This window comes from Rhinolophus sinicus, linkage group LG05, assembly GCF_036562045.2.
Source record: "Rhinolophus sinicus isolate RSC01 linkage group LG05, ASM3656204v1, whole genome shotgun sequence".
NCBI classification, from domain to species: domain Eukaryota; kingdom Metazoa; phylum Chordata; class Mammalia; order Chiroptera; family Rhinolophidae; genus Rhinolophus; species Rhinolophus sinicus.
Window position 1 is genome coordinate 100,467,377 of NC_133755.1, and position 19,135 is coordinate 100,486,511.

The following is a 19,135-nucleotide window of genomic DNA, read 5'->3' on the forward strand; positions in this document are numbered from 1 at the left end:
TTCACTTTATCTAATGAAGCAGAAATGCGAAAAGAAAAATTGTGTTTATCCAAGCATTTTTGTTTGGGTTGTTATTTTTTTTTTAAGTTTTATTTTTAAATAAATATCCTATCGTGGTTTTCATTGGCACAACAGAACCAAATGCATTCGATTTCCTTCAACAATATTTAATAGTCAAAGGAGTTCTGTTGAATTTCAGAAAATTGTATGAGAAAATTATATTCAGAAAAAAGTGTTGAAATGGAATTGAATTGGACTTAGCCTATCCCACTGAAAGTTAGACTGGGCAATCTGTCGTATAGTGTAATGAACTATAAAATAGATTTGATTGACAAGGCATCCACAAAGGAGAATATATACCTTTAAATAAATAAAAGCGGCTATATACATGACATTGTACATAGGTAGAGAGATGAAATGAGCCAGACTAATTTACGAAATTCTCCTTTTGTCGGAAAGTATACTTTTTATTGTAGTCATAAACCTTAATACAGATCTTTTTCTTATTACCATTATTATTTACTATTAGTGGCAGCCACATGAACGCACTACCATATTTCTGTATTTTTTCAAAATGACATTGGAGCTGTCATCAAAGTACAGCACAGAGATGGCGTTCAATTTGGTTGGAGCACAACAAGGTTTTGGTACGTGGTCAGGAAACATCAGATGAACCTGGAAAAGAAAAAAAAAATGTTTTGTTTCTTTAAGAAATAAGATAGACACTTTATCTGCAGCTTTAAAATAATATGCTTGTTTTACCCCTCACAGTCAGGTGCACCCTTAAGCTGACAGCCATTCTGCTCTTTATGTTCAAGGGCTGGGGTAGTGTGAGGGGCTGCTAGTGAAGGATGTATTATTCAGCATTAACATCTGGAATCAAACCATCAGTTCTAATTATGTGCTTAGGCCTTGAAAAATGTAAGGAAAACCCCCTCTATGGAATAGTCAATGGAAATTTTCCTGGGGGAAAGAAATAGCAACTAGCACTGAGTTGCCGTGGGTTAAAAAGAGTCCTGTTTACTTCATGAGAAATACAGAAGTTATAAATGCAAATCAATAAAGCCTCACAGTCAGACTATAGAAAGATTTGTATCTAAGAATTATTTTTAAAAAGGATAATTAAACAATAAGTCATAAAAGTTATGTCAACTCTTAATTTTCCATGGTAATGGAAGCTTAAAATTCACAGCAAAATAAACTCCAGTTATAATCCAATACTTGCTTGAGAGCAATGATTTCAACTCTTCTCCACAGAATTTTTTAGCACATGGACTAGAGTTTAATATCCTTTCATTTTCTCCCCTAGACAAGCACCAAAAAGCAGGCTAAGCTAAATCAGAAGTAAAGAATCTAGATATTTCACAAATTGAATATCCACCTCCCCCCAAAAACCTAAAAAGGTGGCTGTACCTGGAAAGTGAAATGCTGAAGTAAAGTGTTTGTTCTCATTGTGATCAGGCTGGCAGTCTGCCTATGATTTGCAATAATTGAGCCCTGAGCCAGAACATGGTTCCCACTTTCCCACCCACCTACCATAGTCTGTCCCCCGGAGGAGTTTATGGGAAGTCCCACTGATGAGTCCTAAGGGATCTACAAAAACTGAATATAGCCTCTTGGAGTTTGGCTGCACAATGTCCTGGCTGAAATGATACAAGAGCCCTGCATGTGAACAGAAACAGCAGGAAAAATGAGGTGATCTGACATGAACTTGAAATTTCCTAAGACCTCACAAAACCAAAAGTTGGATAGTTTCTAAAATTTTCAGATGCAGCTTATGTCCCTCATCAGTTTTATCTTCCATAAACCACACATACATGATTGATAACCCCATTTCAATGGCCTTGGCTGCCTCACGAAGCAATTATTCTGGGAAAAAAAGGGGGTGGGGGGAGTTGTTCTTGAAGGGTTTCTCAAACATATTAGTCACAAACATGCTTTCCTTTAACAACAAACATGCCTGTCTTCTTGTTTCATGTCCTTCACAGAACAAATGTAGAGCATGCACAATTCCAGGGAAAAAAAATCAAATTTCCCATGTATGCTTCAAGTTGTGTGATGACTTATGTCCCACATCCCAGGACAGTGATGCAGAGCAGGGTCTTGTTCCAAGTGTGTGTCAGATTTTTTTTCCAAATGTTCATTTTTTGACACTGCCTTCTAGACTACAGTTCTAAAAGCTGATTATATATTTATAAGAAAATAATTATATATTTATAAGAAAAAGAAAATTGAGAGAAAGAGGTAGTATTTGACAGAACTTTTCCAACAATCAAGCAAGCATTGCTTAGCCTGAAGGAAAGTTTGATACCTTAGATACATATCTCAGGAAGCAAACGTCTATTTTCTGAGTCATTGAAATGACAGTAAAAAGAAGGAAAGAATTTTCTGAGACATTAAGTGGCATTTTTCTATAAGCTAATAGTGGCTGTTCGTCTCTTACCCTACAGAAAGACAGTGATCATGGCTGTCCCTTCAAAGCATGAAACAGCAGCATTCCTCTCTATGCAATCAGCATTCTGTCAACCTGAATTCTCATAGACTAGGAGAAAAGGCTAGACTTTATAGAGATTGTTTTTCTTTTACCAGTGGAAGTTGGAATATAGCATACCCATCCTTGCAGAGCATACCGGCTCCCCATCTCCCAGTAATGATATCCTGTATCAAGAAGTACTTACCTTTACAGATAGCAAAGATGAAGACATATCAAACCTTAAAATTTTCCCAAGAATTGACTCTATACTTCGTATATGGCACAGAAGTAGGAAATCTCATTGGTCAAGACTCAAAAAAAGAATAAGATTTATAAATGACTACCTTTCAAAATACATGTGTTTTATCTCGCCATGTCTCTAACACCAAGGTGATTTCCAAAGTTTCTGACAATGCCCCGTTCTCTGGTTGTCATAGATGTTTATTTGGTGCTAGCTGTTCTGAGATACCTACGAAGTCAGTGAGGATGCCAGCAAAACCAAAGTCATTCAAGAGTTTAATCTCTCTCTCTCTCTCTCTCTCTGTCTCTCCCCCATATATATATACATGGAGAGAGACAGATATAAATATAGATATATATTATTCCTTACTCAGAAGGAAACAGATACTCTTTCCATCAGCTTTAAATCAGTTGTGAAAACATATGTAAACTGCTGAGAATTCAGCTCCTCACAAATTCTAATAGTTACTCTTTCTTTTTATTTATTTATTTATTTATTTATTTATTTATTTATTTATTTATTTATATTTATTATTTTTTTTGGTCATAAACAAGCCTTGCTTGCAAAGACTGGTTTTTCTTTCTTTCTTTTTTTTTTTTTTCTCTAATAGGTATTGTTCTCTTACTGCCATCTACCAAATAACTCCATTCCCATTATTAAGTCTGGAGTCTAAAATAATGTGTTCTCTTCCTTCTCTCCTAATTACATGTAGTTAACATTTTCATATTAACCCTAACATTAATTTGGAATTATATCACATAATCCATTGCACCTTCTAGGAGCCTCTCGCTTACTCTTCCAGAGGTTGTCCCTCTCCCACAACAATAATGCACACACAATGGCAGGTACATCAGACTCTCAAGAGGTTTCATGAGCTCATTAAATACAGTACAACCATTTAGAGACCATGACATCAACATTTAATTATTGTTTTCGCAAAAACAAGCCTAGATTATTACACAATAAATCACTTCTAAATTCTTGAGTGTGGACGGGAAAACATGAAGATTAATTTCCATCGTAAAGGTTATGAAAAAAAGGTATCGAGAAATAGAAATGAGTCTTCTACTTATATTCTACATTGAAGAGCTTTCATAATGCTACAATGTGTTATGGAACATTCTTAAATCATTAGAGTAAGCACTCAGATGAAATGCAGTACAGTTACTTTCAATGATTTTGCAACGATTACTAATGAATTGCTAGATTAGAAATAGCTGCTGGAAACCTGCATAGTGAAGAAATCAGAGTAGAATGACCGCATTGTGTGATTACTATAATGTTCCTAGATGAATCTTTCCCCATTCTGGAATCAGAATTATTTCTTACACCAGCCTGAATTTCCTGACTGTACCCATAATTTGTTACTTGGGCTCTGAAAAATACCAAAGGAGTTTGAGAAGAGAAGATAGTGCCTTGATACTATACTTTCCTTTAAAATAACTTTATATGATTCTTGCATCATAAACCATTCCCAATCCTACAAAAACAGAGCATACCAGAGTTTGAACTATGGCATGGTTGGTGGCATTCATATGGGCATTGAGTGGAAAAGAACATTCTCCATCACAATAAAATGCAGCATATCCTTCTGGTGCTATAATCCAGTCCTAAAATGCACACACAAAAAAGAAAAAGAAGAAGATAAAAGGTAATATCACCAAAAAATAAATTTTAAAAATACTTAAATATATTTAATCTGGATAGGTTTCTTTCTCTTCTTGGGCCAACAATTGCTCTAATAGGATAGCCTCCCCGAAGCCCTTAATTTGTTTTTAAGTTGAAGTCTACAACAAAAGTATAAATATTTTCATAAGAAATTGTCCTCTGTAATTTCTCCCGAGAGGTTGTTATGTACGATATTCATAGTATGTGTTAATCCATGCATTCGTGAATAAAATCATAATCATGAAATAGTATTCTAAGTATTGTTTAAACAGGAAATGATGGACTTGGAAAAGTTCAAGTGAACCAGGAAAAAAAAAAGAATAAACTTCAGATAAACCTCCTTACTTCTTAATAACTCATTCCTGGTTTTAGAAGTTTGACAACCTCCTAAACCTTTAATATTTATTCTTTGTGCTATTTTTCTTTTCATTCATGCATTAACTTTAGTCTTGTTAGAAGAAATGTATTGGAGCAAATTCCTGAAAACTGTTCATGAAAAATTTTAGAAAGCTAAAAAATTGGCACATGTAATGGTTGCCCTCATTTTTTTCCCAAACAGGTAAAACTTAGCCCAAATGTACAATTATTTAATGATTCATGTTGGAGGTTTAATCATGAATTTGAAAATGTTCATTTTTAATATTACTTTTGAAAAATTAATACTAAATTAATATTAACATTTATTTGAAAAATTAGCATTAAAATTAAAAGTGGGGTATTTAAACGACAGCACCTTTTTCATTTTCTAAATATAGGGTTACATTTCTCTTCAACATAGTTATTTATTTTTTTAATTGGGGAATATTGGGGAATAAGGTGTTTTTCCAGGGCCCATCAGCTCCATCCAGGTCAAGTAGTTGTCCTTCAATCTAGTTGTGGAGGGCGCAGCTCAGCTCCAAGTCCCATCGCCATTTTCAATCTTAGTTGATGGGGGCGCAGCCCACCATCCCATGCAGGAATTGAACTGGCAACCTTGTTAAGAGCTCACATTCTAACTAACTGAGCCATCCGGCTGCCCCAACATAGTTGTTTTTTAACTGTGAAACCTAATAGTTATGTTTCAATGAAGAATAATAATGGAAAAATTATCCATATGTGGATAATTCATATACTGAATAGTCACGTTCAAAATAATCAGTTACTGTATTGGAAGAATTATTGATAAAGATTACAAGTAACTCAGAATTTATCATAAAATAGGAAAGAAGCACCTAAATTGACTGATCATTCTTACCTGCCATCCCAGATCCCGGAAACTCACATAGAGTTCATGCTTCTTACAGGCTTGTTTTTGCTCACTTGTATTATAATCTGAAGATAAAAATAAGATTTTTAAACAAATGGCCCCTTATAGAGTTTACTAATATTTCTTTTCTGAAATAACTGATAAAAAAAAGAAGAGGCTGTATTTGAAGTTGTAAAATATGAGCTTGAATCTTAAAGCTAGAGAAATTTACTAACCATGTGTACTTCAGGAAAATCACTTGTCCTGAGTTTCTTATTCTATAAAACATAGACAATACCATTTACCTTTTGGGATTCTAAAAATGATTTTGTTAGACCCCCCCCACATGATGGTGCACAACCTGATGCCTGCCACTCATTGAATACTCGCTGCTCAATGAATGCTCATTCATGAATTTGTGCACATTATAATGGCACTTAATACATTTATATATACTCATATATATTAAATATTCATATATATTTTAACATCTTCCATGAGCTATACACAAGGAAAGTACCACCTGGGATCATACTGAGTTGATTTTATTTTAACAAATATTTTAAACTCAAGATACCCAAAGCTGACCTCTTGGTCATCCTCCCAAAACCTGTTTCACCTGTAGGCTTCTCCGTTCTTGACTGATGGCAGCTTCCTAGTTTTATAAAAAAGTTTTTTATAAAAAATCAACAAACAAATAATTTGGAGTCAAAACATACTCTTCTTTTTTTTCTCACTCCCACATCCAATCTTTTAGGACATCCCACACATTTTACCTTCATATATGTCCAAATTCCACCCACCCTCTCACCACCTTCATGACTGGTCCTCATCAAAGCCTCCATTAATTCTCGCCTGAGTTATTGCAATATCCTCATTAATATTGTCCCTGTTTCTGCCCTGGCTCCCCTGCAACAAAGCATCCGAGTGGACCTTTTTATAAGTCAATTGAATTACATCACTCCCCAGAAAAAAGTCCCATATCCATGAGAATGAGATATCCTCACATGATTTGGCTTCATTACCTCCCTGACTCATTTCCTACTTCTCTTCCTCTCTTTCACTCCACTCTGGCCATGATATCTCATTGCTATTTCTCACCCAGGTCAACTTTCTCCCACCTTAGGGTTTTTACTCTCACTATTCCTTCTCCCTGAACTGCTCTTCCCTTGGATATCTATATAATATCTATATATCTAATACCTATAGCTTGTTCAACTCTTCACTGACTACTCTATCTAAGATTGCTACTCTCACCCCAAATTCCTGTTCTCCCTCCCTTTGCTATGATTTTTTTGCCATTTAATTTATCACCTTTACTATGCTATGCCATTTACTCATTCATTATATACATTGGCTCTTGTCTGTTTCCTCCTATTAGAATTCAAATCCACAAAGGTAAAAACTTTAGTTCTGTTTGCTTCACAGATACATCTCAAGTGTCAGGAAGAGTGTGTGGCACACAGTAGGCACTCAATAAATATTTGAGGCATTAATGAATGAATTTATGAGGGCTCTACAAATGATTTGAAGCAAAGGAAATACATTATTTCCATTACATATTTTGGACTATAACTGAAAAACCTATAACCTTTTATAATTGTTTAAAAGATGTAGGGATAAAGAGAGAGCCCCAATCTTGAGTCTGGAATAAAATAAAATACCAAAGAAACACAGAACTTTAAAGAAAATATATCTATATCATCTTATTTGAAGTTTTTTTCACACTGTATACTAATATTTTAAAAGCTAATCCATTTTGATTATTTCCAATACAAAACATGAAAGAGGGAAACATTAAGGGTAAGGGAGTCAGCAAAATAATTTATTTTCAAAGAAGTTTTTCTTCTAGAAATAAATGTTACATTCATTCTGACAGTCCTCTCTGGAAAATCAATGTAGCAGTTTATTATGCAGAACAGTCTATCTTAAGGTGTCACCTTCCAGATTAATTATCCTCAACCTCTAATGAAAATGTAGACACATCAGAGATCTAAGGAGCCTGTCTTAGTGGGCCCCGTCATCTGCCTTTCACAGTTACTTCAAATAACTATTTATTTAATGTAAGTCTAGAAAACAATAAATGACTACATCTTGACCTCAGACACTTTTTTCCTTCTAGATCAGAGTTATTCCTACTGTGCAATTACCTTCATTGAAACAAATTTGTGCTAATAATGACAGAAGGTGGAGAAAGCAGAATCTATTTGAAACTCAGCACTCTTATTCTTTGGGTAAACTTATCCCTTTATCAGAATAGCACAGGCTAACTTTGTTTATGCAGTGGACAAGCATACTGTAACACTAAGTGCAATAACATGAAATGGATAGGTTCCGTGTATCATTTTAAGGGAAAAGGAAAAATTGATTATGGCATTAATTTGACTGAATAAACTTCTTGATGTTTAGAATTTTTAAAAGAATTTTAAAATTAAAATGTTAAAGGAATTTTAAAAGCTATGCATTAGACCAAGGGTCAGGAAATTTTTTCATTAAAAAGACAGATAGTAAATACTTTAGGCTATGGGGCTCCCTTGTAACAATTCAACTTTGCCACTATAGCATGAAAGCAGCCATAGACACTATGTAAATGAATAAATGTGGCTATATTCCAATAAAACTTTATTTACAGACACTGAAATTTGAATTTTATATGATTTTTAAATGAAACAAATATTATTCTTCTTTTCAGTCTTTTTCAAACATTTAAAAATACAAAAAAACATTCTCAGCAATTGAACCAAACAAAAAGAAGCAATGGGCTGAATTTGGCTCTCAGGCCTTACTTTGCCAACTTCTGCATTAGACAATAGGGGGAATATTTATTATTTTCTCCTTGTCTTAATTTAAAACACTGAATATGAATAAAGACATTGTAGTCAATAACACACGCAAGTATACATGAAAAGCCATAAACTATGTATATGGTTATTTTAATTCCTTGTTTATAAAAAAAGAAAGTAAAACTTAAAAGTCAAAATATATCTGTTTCATGTATGCAGATTTTCATGCAAGCTAAGTGATGTATATAATGTAACATCACATAAAGGTAACGAGCAATGAAATTTATAACAGAATTTGGTTCCAAGAGTCTGATTTCATAGAGCACTAGGACCATATGCTTATTCTGTCAGAAATAAAAATTAATGGATACTGAGTAAAGTAAATGTTATACCCAAACCAGCAAAGTCTGAAGTTAGGTTTTCTATAAATGGTTGGCTGAATAAACTGTGGGAGGAAGGGCGGGGAAATTAAATTTATATCTTTAAAAAATATTGATTGGCAGCAATTCAGATATTAAAATGTAATGGACATAATGCTACTGTTGATGAACCTACCCACAATTGAAGAGTCATGCCAGAAATTACCAAAACGTTCTGGTGGCACAGCTAACACTAGAAAAGTTTGCTAACATTTCTCACCCACATTGTATCACAAATACAACATTTCTCTGTTTTTGTTTCTTAATAGTAATACTATTTGGAAACCAGTACCAATATGTTGAAAGTATTGTAAAATATGCCAATTCTTTATGGTCAATTCCTGAAAAGACTGCAAATTCAATTTTTTTTCTTAGTTTGATTTTTTTTTTAAATTATTTTTGTCTTAGGAAAAATATTACCAAAATAATATAATAATAATAATAATAAAGTATATGGAGGTTAAATGTGGCTAAAATAAATTCTGAGATCTATATGGGGCTTCAGTGGTCTGTCCACTAGTCCCTGACAAAACAACCAAATAAATAAACATAGGGTAGCCTCACTCTGAAGGATACAAAAGAAAATCAAGTCCAAAACACTCTACATACTAATATGGGTTTCTTTTTCATTAAAATCTAGCATTAGCTTCTTCAAGGAATGAAATATAGATAAATCTATAAAAGTAAAGAAAAAATACAAAATAGAATTTTTTCCATATATATATTTAATCTTTATTAAATTTATTGGGGTGACATTGGTTATTAGACTTATATAGGTTTCAAGTATATATTTCTATAATACATCATCTATATATTGCATTGTGTGTTCATCAAAAAAGAATTTAATACTTAAGCACATCAACAGCTTAAACAAGCCAAATATGATGAGATGCTGTGTTTCAAAGTAAAAGAGAAGACATTAGCATTCCCATGCCTAATTCCCAAAAGGAAAAGGACATAAAGGAAATCAGTACCTACAGCATGAGGATTTTAAGTAATTTACAGACAATGGATGTGACAAAGGAATGAAGGTACAAGAGCTAAAGAAGCAGCAATGGTGCTACAGACTATTCAATAATGTAAATCTCGATTTGTTCTTTGGGGTAGAGAAAGTCATAATAAACCCAAAATAATAACAATTCCCTCCACAGATGAGGGATTTTTTAAATGTTATTGCTACTTTAGTTTAATCACCATCTTCCACATCAGTGAACTCCACACTTGCATTTATGCAAAACATGGTAGGAATTAGAGTTATTTATTTGTGAAGGGATAACTGTTTGTCTCTGTATGAATGTGTGATGCAAAACAGACCCCACAAAAGAACAAGAATCTGGTGTGTTTGCTTAACTCTGCAAGCAAAGCATTTATGTGGATCATCCAAGTAACATTCTCACCTTAGAGCTCTTTGACGTAAAAACCTGTTCACAAACCTGAGTTTCAAACTGCCTGCCTGACATCTCTAAATGTAAGTTTCCCAGGCCCCTCCCAGTCACTATTTTTGCTTCTGACCTCACACTCCTTTGATGCTTACTATTTTGATTAACAGGATCACCAAGTCATCTAAGTGGCCCAAGCCAGAAAATTTAGTTTAGTGTCTTGATTTTCTTTCTTTCTCTCTCATATCTTTTGTTAAATTGATCCACAAAGTTCCAATAAACTGACCCATTTCTACACTAACTAGTTAACTTGTTGGAAGTCCTTTGCACTATTGGTTACCTCATACTTCCTCAACATCTTCTTCTGATAACGTTTTCCTAGTATAACACTTTATCCCTGCTCGCCTACATTTCTGACTATGTCTTTTGTCTCTTTCATGGAAGTGCTTTCTCTCCTTAGTCTACACCTGAAATGTTGATGGTGCCATTGGAGGCTCTAGCCTTGATGTTTTTCTCTCTCTGTTTTCTATGGCACTGCCAAGTCCTATGCTTCATCCAATCATTTGGGCTCATAGCTATATCTTTTCCTACACTTTCCACTTATTTTTTAAACTCCCATCTCCAGAATCATGTTTCATCCAACCCCAGCTGGCCTGATCCCACATGTGTTGGCTTCCACTCCCGCTCCCTCCAATCTATAATCCTTATTGTTTGGGGTGTTCAACTATTATTCTAATCATATTTGGGCTTTCAGTTTCTTTCTTTGGCATTCATCTTCACTTTGATGCCAAGTTTAAATTTTTTAAATGCATATCTTATTCTGATCCTCTTTTTTCTAATTGACTGTCTGAAGACACCATAGCTCTTTACTATCACATACCTACTCTTCGTGATGTGGTCCCTGCAAAATTTTCTAGCTGATATCACACTCGTTTCACATGAGAATATTTGCATACCCAGCCATTTGACACTGGTACTTCGCTCTGTAATTGTGCACGTCAGTCTGAAATGGCTTCATCCACACCTCCATTTCTGAAAAATGTCTATTCTTTCTCATGTAAGTTCCTGATAAAGTCCTGTGTTATGCCTAGGCAGTGCTTATGTTCTCTATATTTACTACTTTCATATTACCTTATATCTACTCTAATAGAATTGACCTCTCAATAATTACTAACATGTATGTCTTTCCCATTGTGCATGGGAATGCTTTTTGAGAAGCAAGGTCCTTAGGCAATCCATCTTTTATCAATATATAGTTAATATTGTGCTTGTCACATAATGGGTGTTTATTTAATATTGAATAAATATTATTTTATAATAAATCAAGCTCAGTTATATTCTTTCTGGGGACTCTTTTTAGACAGAGATGATAGCAGGCACAATGCATTAATCTATATCGACAAGTTTTTTAATATTACATAATTACTCAGATAGACTGTTCAAATTAGTTAAAGATTCTAAAATCCCTCTTGCTTCTGAATCTGTAAGGCCAAGTAATCCCTGTAAGTCACCACAGATATGGATACTTAGTAGACAGAGAGAGAGAATTTCTTATTTTTCTCTGATGTAAGAGTCTGAATTCTTTATGTACCAGTTCTGAAAAGCCACACCATATGAAGTCATTTTAAAAACAATTATAATGGCTAAAACTATAATACGAATGTGCCACTATTCTCAGTTTTTTACATATATTAACTCTTTAACTCCTCACAACCCATGTAATCTTACCCTATGAGGCAGGTACTACTAACATCCTCACTTCATTGGTGAAGAAACAGAGGCAGAGAGAAGTGACACATCTTATCCAAGATTTTACAACTAGTAAGTAGTGGACCCACAATTAAATGATAGAATGATAGATGATTGACAGATAAGTGTATAGGTAGACAATTAATGATAGCTGTATGGATGGATAGATAGATAGATAGATAGATAGATAGATAGATAGATAGATAGATAGATAGATAGATAGATAGATAGAGTGAGTGAGTGAGTGAGTGAGTGAGTTAGATATTACATGCACCAAAATAATTCTGGTTTTAGGATGGATTTCCAAAATTTTGCATAACTCAGGGTATAGATATCAGCTTTTAGTGTTAACTACTGTAGAAACCATGAGGATTAGAAACATTCTTATATGTGCAGCCTTGAGGGATTATGGCATTGATTGTGAGAGCCCCAATTTAGAAACAATAAAAATGTCTTTTAAGAGTGACATGGTTAAATAAATCTTATGCAAGTACTATTGAATATATTACAATTTGAAAGAATGAAGTCACTAATTTGAAAAATGGCTGAGATATATTGTTTAAAAATGCATAAAACCAACTATAGTATATTCTGAGAAAGGCAAAACTATGAAGATAATAAAAATATAGGTGGTTGCTGGGGGAGGGAGGGATGAAGAGGCAGAGGACAGAGAATTTTTAGGGCAGTGAAAATACTCCGTAAGATATTATAATAATGGATATATGTCATTACACATTTGTCTAAACCCACAGAATGTTCAACACCTAAGGTAAACTACAGATTTTGGGTGTCAGTGTAGGTTCATCCTTGGTAACATGTGTATTCCTCTGGTGAGTGATATTGAAAATGGGGGAGGCTATGCATGAGTGAGTACAAGAAGCACATGGGAAATCTGTACCTTCCTCTCATTTTTGTTGTGAACCTAAAGCTGTTCTAAAAAACAGTCTTTAAAAATACATTTAAAAATATCATTCATGTAGATAAAAACACATAACGAAAATATATTCTCTGAAAGAGAAACATATATGGAAGAAGAAATTTGGAAGTACATATACCCTGTTAACATCAGTATCAGGGTAACCTATCTAAAAAAGGATTAGGTTATCAAGGAAGAACTTTAACCTTATTTATGATTTGATTATTTTTAAACAATGAAAGTGTATGTTAACTATATAAAACATTCTAAACAAATAATTTCAACTAATTGTTTTTTCCTGATTTAGATTAATTTGTTTGTCCAAGAGGCGTTACTTTACATTGTGTCCATTAGGCAAGAGATAGTGCCTATCAGAGTTGAGAATAAGTGCAGAATGATTTCATTTTAATGACTTTTTTAAAAACTTGTCCTAAAAAAAATCACATGGTTTCAGGCAGGGCTAAAAATAATTGAATCTTTCTAAGCAGTTCTTCAGTGAATCAGGACTTACTATTTGCCCATTCAGTTCTTCCAAATTCTTAATGCTCTATTTTTTTTTAATCTTTATTAAATTTATTGGGGGACATTGGTTAGCAACATTATATAAGTTTCAAGGGTACAATTCTATAATACATCATCTATACACGGAAGGAGAACTGACTCTGGGTGGTGAACACACCATGTAATATATAAATGCTCTAGTATTTACAGCACTGATGTAGTCCTTAGAACAGTACCTTGTTCTCAGTAGGTTCTTTAAAATTTAATCAACCCAGTATACCTTTACATCATAAAAAGTGACTAAACTTAAAATTTAGCCATTGCCTCCATTTTATTCCCCCACTCCCAAATTCAAATAAATAGCCACTGTAACCGCATCATTGTAAAACAGGCAATATCGCCACATGTCTGCTCAACTTCCTAGGCAAAAAACTAAACAGGAGCAAAGAAGGACAGCATCTGCAAAAAATCTGGGAGCAGTGGTTCTATGTATATTTACCTAAAAGAGGAAGTTAGTTTTTCCAATACAGTCAACACATTCATTTATTAAACAAGTATTTTGGGGTTTCCTGTTTTATGCTAGACACCATTCCAAGCTCTCCCATAGAATAAATCGGAACTCAAGAATGTTTGAAATAGGAAAGAAATGGAGTAAAGGCAGCATTAATGACCTGGGTTTTAATTCTCCTGCACTGATCAACACTTTCAACATTTGATGATATGATTTGCAAAAAAAATGCAATCAGGCAAATATCTAATACAACTCTCCCCATCCTCCTTTCTTGGCCATGGAGTCTTCATACAGCATTTAAAGCCTAGAGCTATTACAGTATTTATTATTGACATTTGTATATTTTTTAAATTTCACTGGCATTTCAAGTCTCCTAAGTATTAAATTTTGTGTTGATATTAGCATTCCCTTTCCTTAAACCCCTGTCTTTTAGTCCAAATTCTATGAGACTTTTTCCCGTAGGCTTGATTACTACCTATTAAAAGGTTAAGTTTCATAGACACAAACCAGCTACTTTCTTCCTTCTTATTATCAAAATACGAACACGCTCCAAAACTATCTATGACATATTTCACAGAAATGGTTGCCAATGACAAACTTTTTAGAAAGAAAATATTGGTCTATATTAGAATAATTTTGTACTCTAAATGGTGTTAGGAAACTGGTGAAAAGTTATGTGATTTCTGTTCCATATGTTTTATTCATCTCTTGTTATAGAAGTACATTTGTTACTTGTGGTCAGGAAGAGAAGATAAATAGAGTTCACCAATAGGAAAAAGGACTTTGATGATCTCAGTCTCTGGAACACCTCTACCAGAGTTGTTATGAGCTCTAATAAGTATGCAACTTATGCTTTTCCCTTTGTAATTTCCTCAAAAACTATTTACTATTCTATTCAAGGTTTAACAAATCTTTTACTTAACACAGTCTGCTACATTAAATTAAAAACATTTCAACCAATTTCAGAACCATTCTACATGAAAAGAAAAATATACAACTTTGACAGGCTAGTATTTACAAGGAAGAAAAGGTCTTAGAAAGTTATTTTTCTCCATCTTTCATATTAACCAATTACAATTTTTGCCAAACTAAATATCTTGTGAAGATCTCTATAAAATGGCTTTGCAATAAGGCACTACTATCATGTGTTACTTTCAAGTGAAAAAGGTGGCTAAACTTATTTGTTGGAAAATTGTTTTAAAACATCCCTCTGTACATACATGTAATTCAGTATAATGTAATCCCATATGGAAATCTTCCCCCCACTTCTGTTGCTAAATACACCAAATAGATTTCTTTCTAACATGATTCTCCTGGTGCTCATACTTTAGGAAGTTTCCAGTGAATTCCATTTAGTATTTTTGTTGAGAGTCCCAGGTACAAAAATATAAATAAAACAGTTATATGTTTTCTGTCTTATTTATAATCATTCTTATCTAACACTCACACATGTTTGAGTTATAAAAAATGCATTATGATTTGTCAGTTTCAAGTGATTTGGGAAAGAAAATGAAGATTTCAGGAACAATGGCAAACACTGAATGTATTTCTTTGGAAGAGTCAAGCATTCTAATTTGCTGAAAAACAATATTCAGGGATTATGTCTGTTTTATTCACCAGCTCATCTATTGTGCCTTGCGAGTACTCTTCATGTTGTGGCTATTAACATAGAAGAATACATATTTTACAAATGAACAAACATGTTACTCTGAATTGGAATGTTCTATTTCCCCTCCAAATAGACTTATTTTTTAGAGGTAAAGATAATTTCTTAGAATAAAATAGCCATCATTTTCATCTAAAAACAGCTTATGAAAATCTATTTGCAGCCTGGACTAAACAAGGTAGTTATTGGCATACATAATATAATTAAGTCACATCAAATCCACATATCAACCATATTTTTATTTCCTTTCTATCAATTAATGGATTAAATTGCAATGGATTAAATTGACTCATTGGGATCAATTGTGCATTTTTAATATTGTTAGATTTTATATATATGTCTGTGTGTACACACACACACACACACACACACACACTTAAAGCAGATTATCTGAATAATAGCCCTCCAAATAATTAATGGCAATATAAATATTATCTTAACTATCTTAATTCCTGCTTCCATTGTCAGAAAAAAAATAAAATTGCCTGGTTCACAAAAATTAAGCTGCCTGGTATTGTTTTAAGGACTAAAGAAATATTTTTATGTTGAATTTACCTGGTTACCCATCCATATTTGAGAGGCCCTGGGGAAGTCAGCTCAACAGTTGTGCAGTTCAACTTTGGCTAGACTTTGTTGATGGAGCCATTTCATAATTTTATTACTGCCAGCTTGATTTTAATTTGAACTGAATCTTTCAACATATGAAGGCAAGCCGTACTTATTTAAAATGAATTACTGAGTGATTCACTGATGAAACATTCTGGGGATGCTAGAAACATTGCTGGATGATTTAATAAACCAAATAAAGGTATATCCAGAGGGTAAATTTATTGTGGCTACTTGATTTGCAACATGTGACCCCATAACTCTCTGCGCACAACTGTTGCTGTGGTTATCTTACCTCCAACACTGGACATTCTGGAGGACTCCTGATGAGAGCTGGATTTATTGCGGTTTTGATTTTTCCTTTTGTTGGCTGCTCTCACAGATCGAAGAAGTACCTCACTAGCCTTGAAGAAAGCCACCATGAATGGTTGTTTTGACTGAGGCCCATGTCTCCCCACAAGACCAGCCGACTTTACGTTGATACTGCGTCCTAGAACAGAATATACAAGCACTTGGTTTATAGAAAAGAGATAAAGTTTCCCTAACATGAATGAATTCTGAGGGTCCTTTGAGAAAGGAATACGTTTTAAAGCATTATTAGAATGTTTTCTTAGTAGGCCAAAGAGTCTTATAAACATTGAGAGTTTACTATTATAGACAAGTATCTATGCCTCGTTTTTCTTTTTTCTTTTCTTTAAGTTTATTGGAGTGACAATTGTTAGTAAAGTTACATAGATTTCAGGTGTACAATTCTGTACTACATTATCTATATCTCACATTGTGTGTTCACCACCCAGAGTCAGTTCCCTTTCCATCACCATATATTAGACCCTGTTTACCCTCTTCTAGATCCGCCCCTCCATGCTTGGTTTTTCAATGTGCATCATTCTTCTACCACAGAACACCCTGGGGCTCCCTCCATTAACTTCTCAGACCCGGAAGTCAGCAGTACTACAAATGGGAAGGTTGACTACCATCAGCCTGGAAATGTCCATATGATGTAACAATTTCAAAAATATTAGCTATGAGCTCTTTTGCTTTAAATTCCCTATAATTTTCCACTAAGTGATAAAAGCTGAACGGCTGGCTGGATGTTTCTACTTTCTCCAGTTTATTTCGAACCTTTCAAATATTAATTAGTGCTGATAGCCTCCCTCCCCGTACCCTTCACCTCTGGCCTGTACTCAGCAAAACTGACAAAGCTGTCCCCTACTTCATGCTCATTACAGGTCATTCTAGAAGCTCCTGCTGGAGATAGAGTTTTGGTTTAAGCTCCGATTTTTTTTCTCAAGAATAATTTCTCTCTAAATAATTTGATGTAAACATGAAAATTTCAGAATTCTTCCCCGCTGAGGAATATTTACTGAAAGGATTTCAGAAGATGCAAACCAAGCCTGTAGATTTTCAGAAAGGAGAAAAATGCCAGGTGAGTTTGAAGTCTGACTTTAGTCTCTAAACCAGCCTGCGTCCCAGATGTTTCTGGGCCAATGGTGTGGCTGTATCAGAGAAGAAGGGCCTATATAGGAGTAGCTTAGAAATCAGGGTGTCCTAGAGACTAGGTGTTGATAAAGTACCTCTCCCATTGGGGTAGTAATAATAATACTTCTAATTATAATGTCAGATATGTTTGGAGCACTTACTATGTATATGCTAGGCATTTTACTAATTTCCATGTGTTAGTTAATTTGAATCCACAAATACACTACAAGTTACGTATTACTATTTTCCACTTTTTACAATTCACTCTTGGTATATACTCTTCTAGTTTAAAATAATTATCACTGAAAATATTATATATAATATTAATATATAATGACATATATTAATATAACGTATATAAAGCAAACCATTGACCGATATCTACTTCCATGAAAATCACCCAAAGAGGATGAACTAACCTTAAATTGTAAATTTCTTTGAGAAACTCAAAATTCATGCAAAATTTCCCCTCTAGATACAAAAATTACTAGTCTTTGAACAGTAATCTATGTGGTCTGAATTATGTGCGTGATTGACTCTGCCTTGCCCCATGAGAGATGTGCATGTTTTCTTAAAATATTTATTCAGCAAAGACTGTGGAGCAACCTCAATCCATTATAAGACCTGACCCACCTTAGAAGAAGCAAAGGAAAACAAGTCCCTGAAACGGCATCAATGGCATTTTAGCAAATAAACTCTTGCTCTTAACAAAATTTATTTTGGCAGCATAAACACTTTTGTGTATACTTGTATTGTGCAGAGACCTTCTACCGTCAGAAAATGAGACTGTGTCATGTGAGGCTGTGCAGCTGTTGGGACAGACACAGAGGTCCTTTAAATGTGGAGGTACTGGTTTAAAAAAAAAGTGTGCACCAATCCAGGCAGTGTCGGGGTCCTCAACAATTGTTCTACAACATATTGGGGAAACTTGTTCAGTTCCTACAAGTATTAAAATGGCCATCCGCCTCACAAATGCCACTACACTCAGTCCAAAGAAAGACTTACAAATAATCAAAGCAGTAAACCTTAAACAAATAAGCATATAGGTTTTTCTTTTAAATGCAAACTTACAGTGGCTTTATGCCAGAGTCTATATTTCTTAGAAAAACTCTATCACTGGCATAAGTGAAAGAGGCAGTTTGATTTGTGGTCAGAGCAGTTTCCATTCTACTTCCACTGTAACAAATGTATTAATTCAGCTCAGACTTCCTCCTTCTGGCAGCCCTCTTGCTGTAAAAAGAGAAATTAGAAGTTCCAGCCAAATACCATACCTTGAACTGACCCACTTCAATACATAAACACTTTTACAACATGTTTATTCAGGTGTAGCACTTGAAATTGGTTTAAGATGTTTCCAGTGACAGAGAGCTCAGCAAAAGAAGAAGAAGAAGAAAAAAAAAAAAAAAAGAACTGAGAAACTTAACTGTTACAGAATAGAATAACTGGCAATCTGTTCTTCAGATTTTTTTTTATTTTTTTTCCTGTCTTGGAGTGCAACATAAAAAGTATTTGTCGAGCT

The 19,135-nt window shown here is 34.1% G+C and overlaps 1 protein-coding gene across 1 annotated transcript in view; it reads right to left on the bottom strand.

Annotated features, from left to right (window-relative positions):
* Window positions 1–431: 431 nt before the first annotated feature.
* Window positions 432–19,135, bottom strand: part of BMP5 (bone morphogenetic protein 5) — a 112,381-nt gene continuing 93,677 nt past the window's right edge. Inside the window, exons 4-7 of the mRNA XM_019734800.2 lie at window positions 16,433–16,627; window positions 5,617–5,693; window positions 4,214–4,324; window positions 432–675 (exon numbers count right to left, since the gene is read on the bottom strand). Coding sequence (XP_019590359.1) covers window positions 526–675; window positions 4,214–4,324; window positions 5,617–5,693; window positions 16,433–16,627 — 533 coding nt within the window. The 3' untranslated portion in view covers window positions 432–525. The remainder of the gene's footprint in view (window positions 676–4,213; window positions 4,325–5,616; window positions 5,694–16,432; window positions 16,628–19,135) is intronic.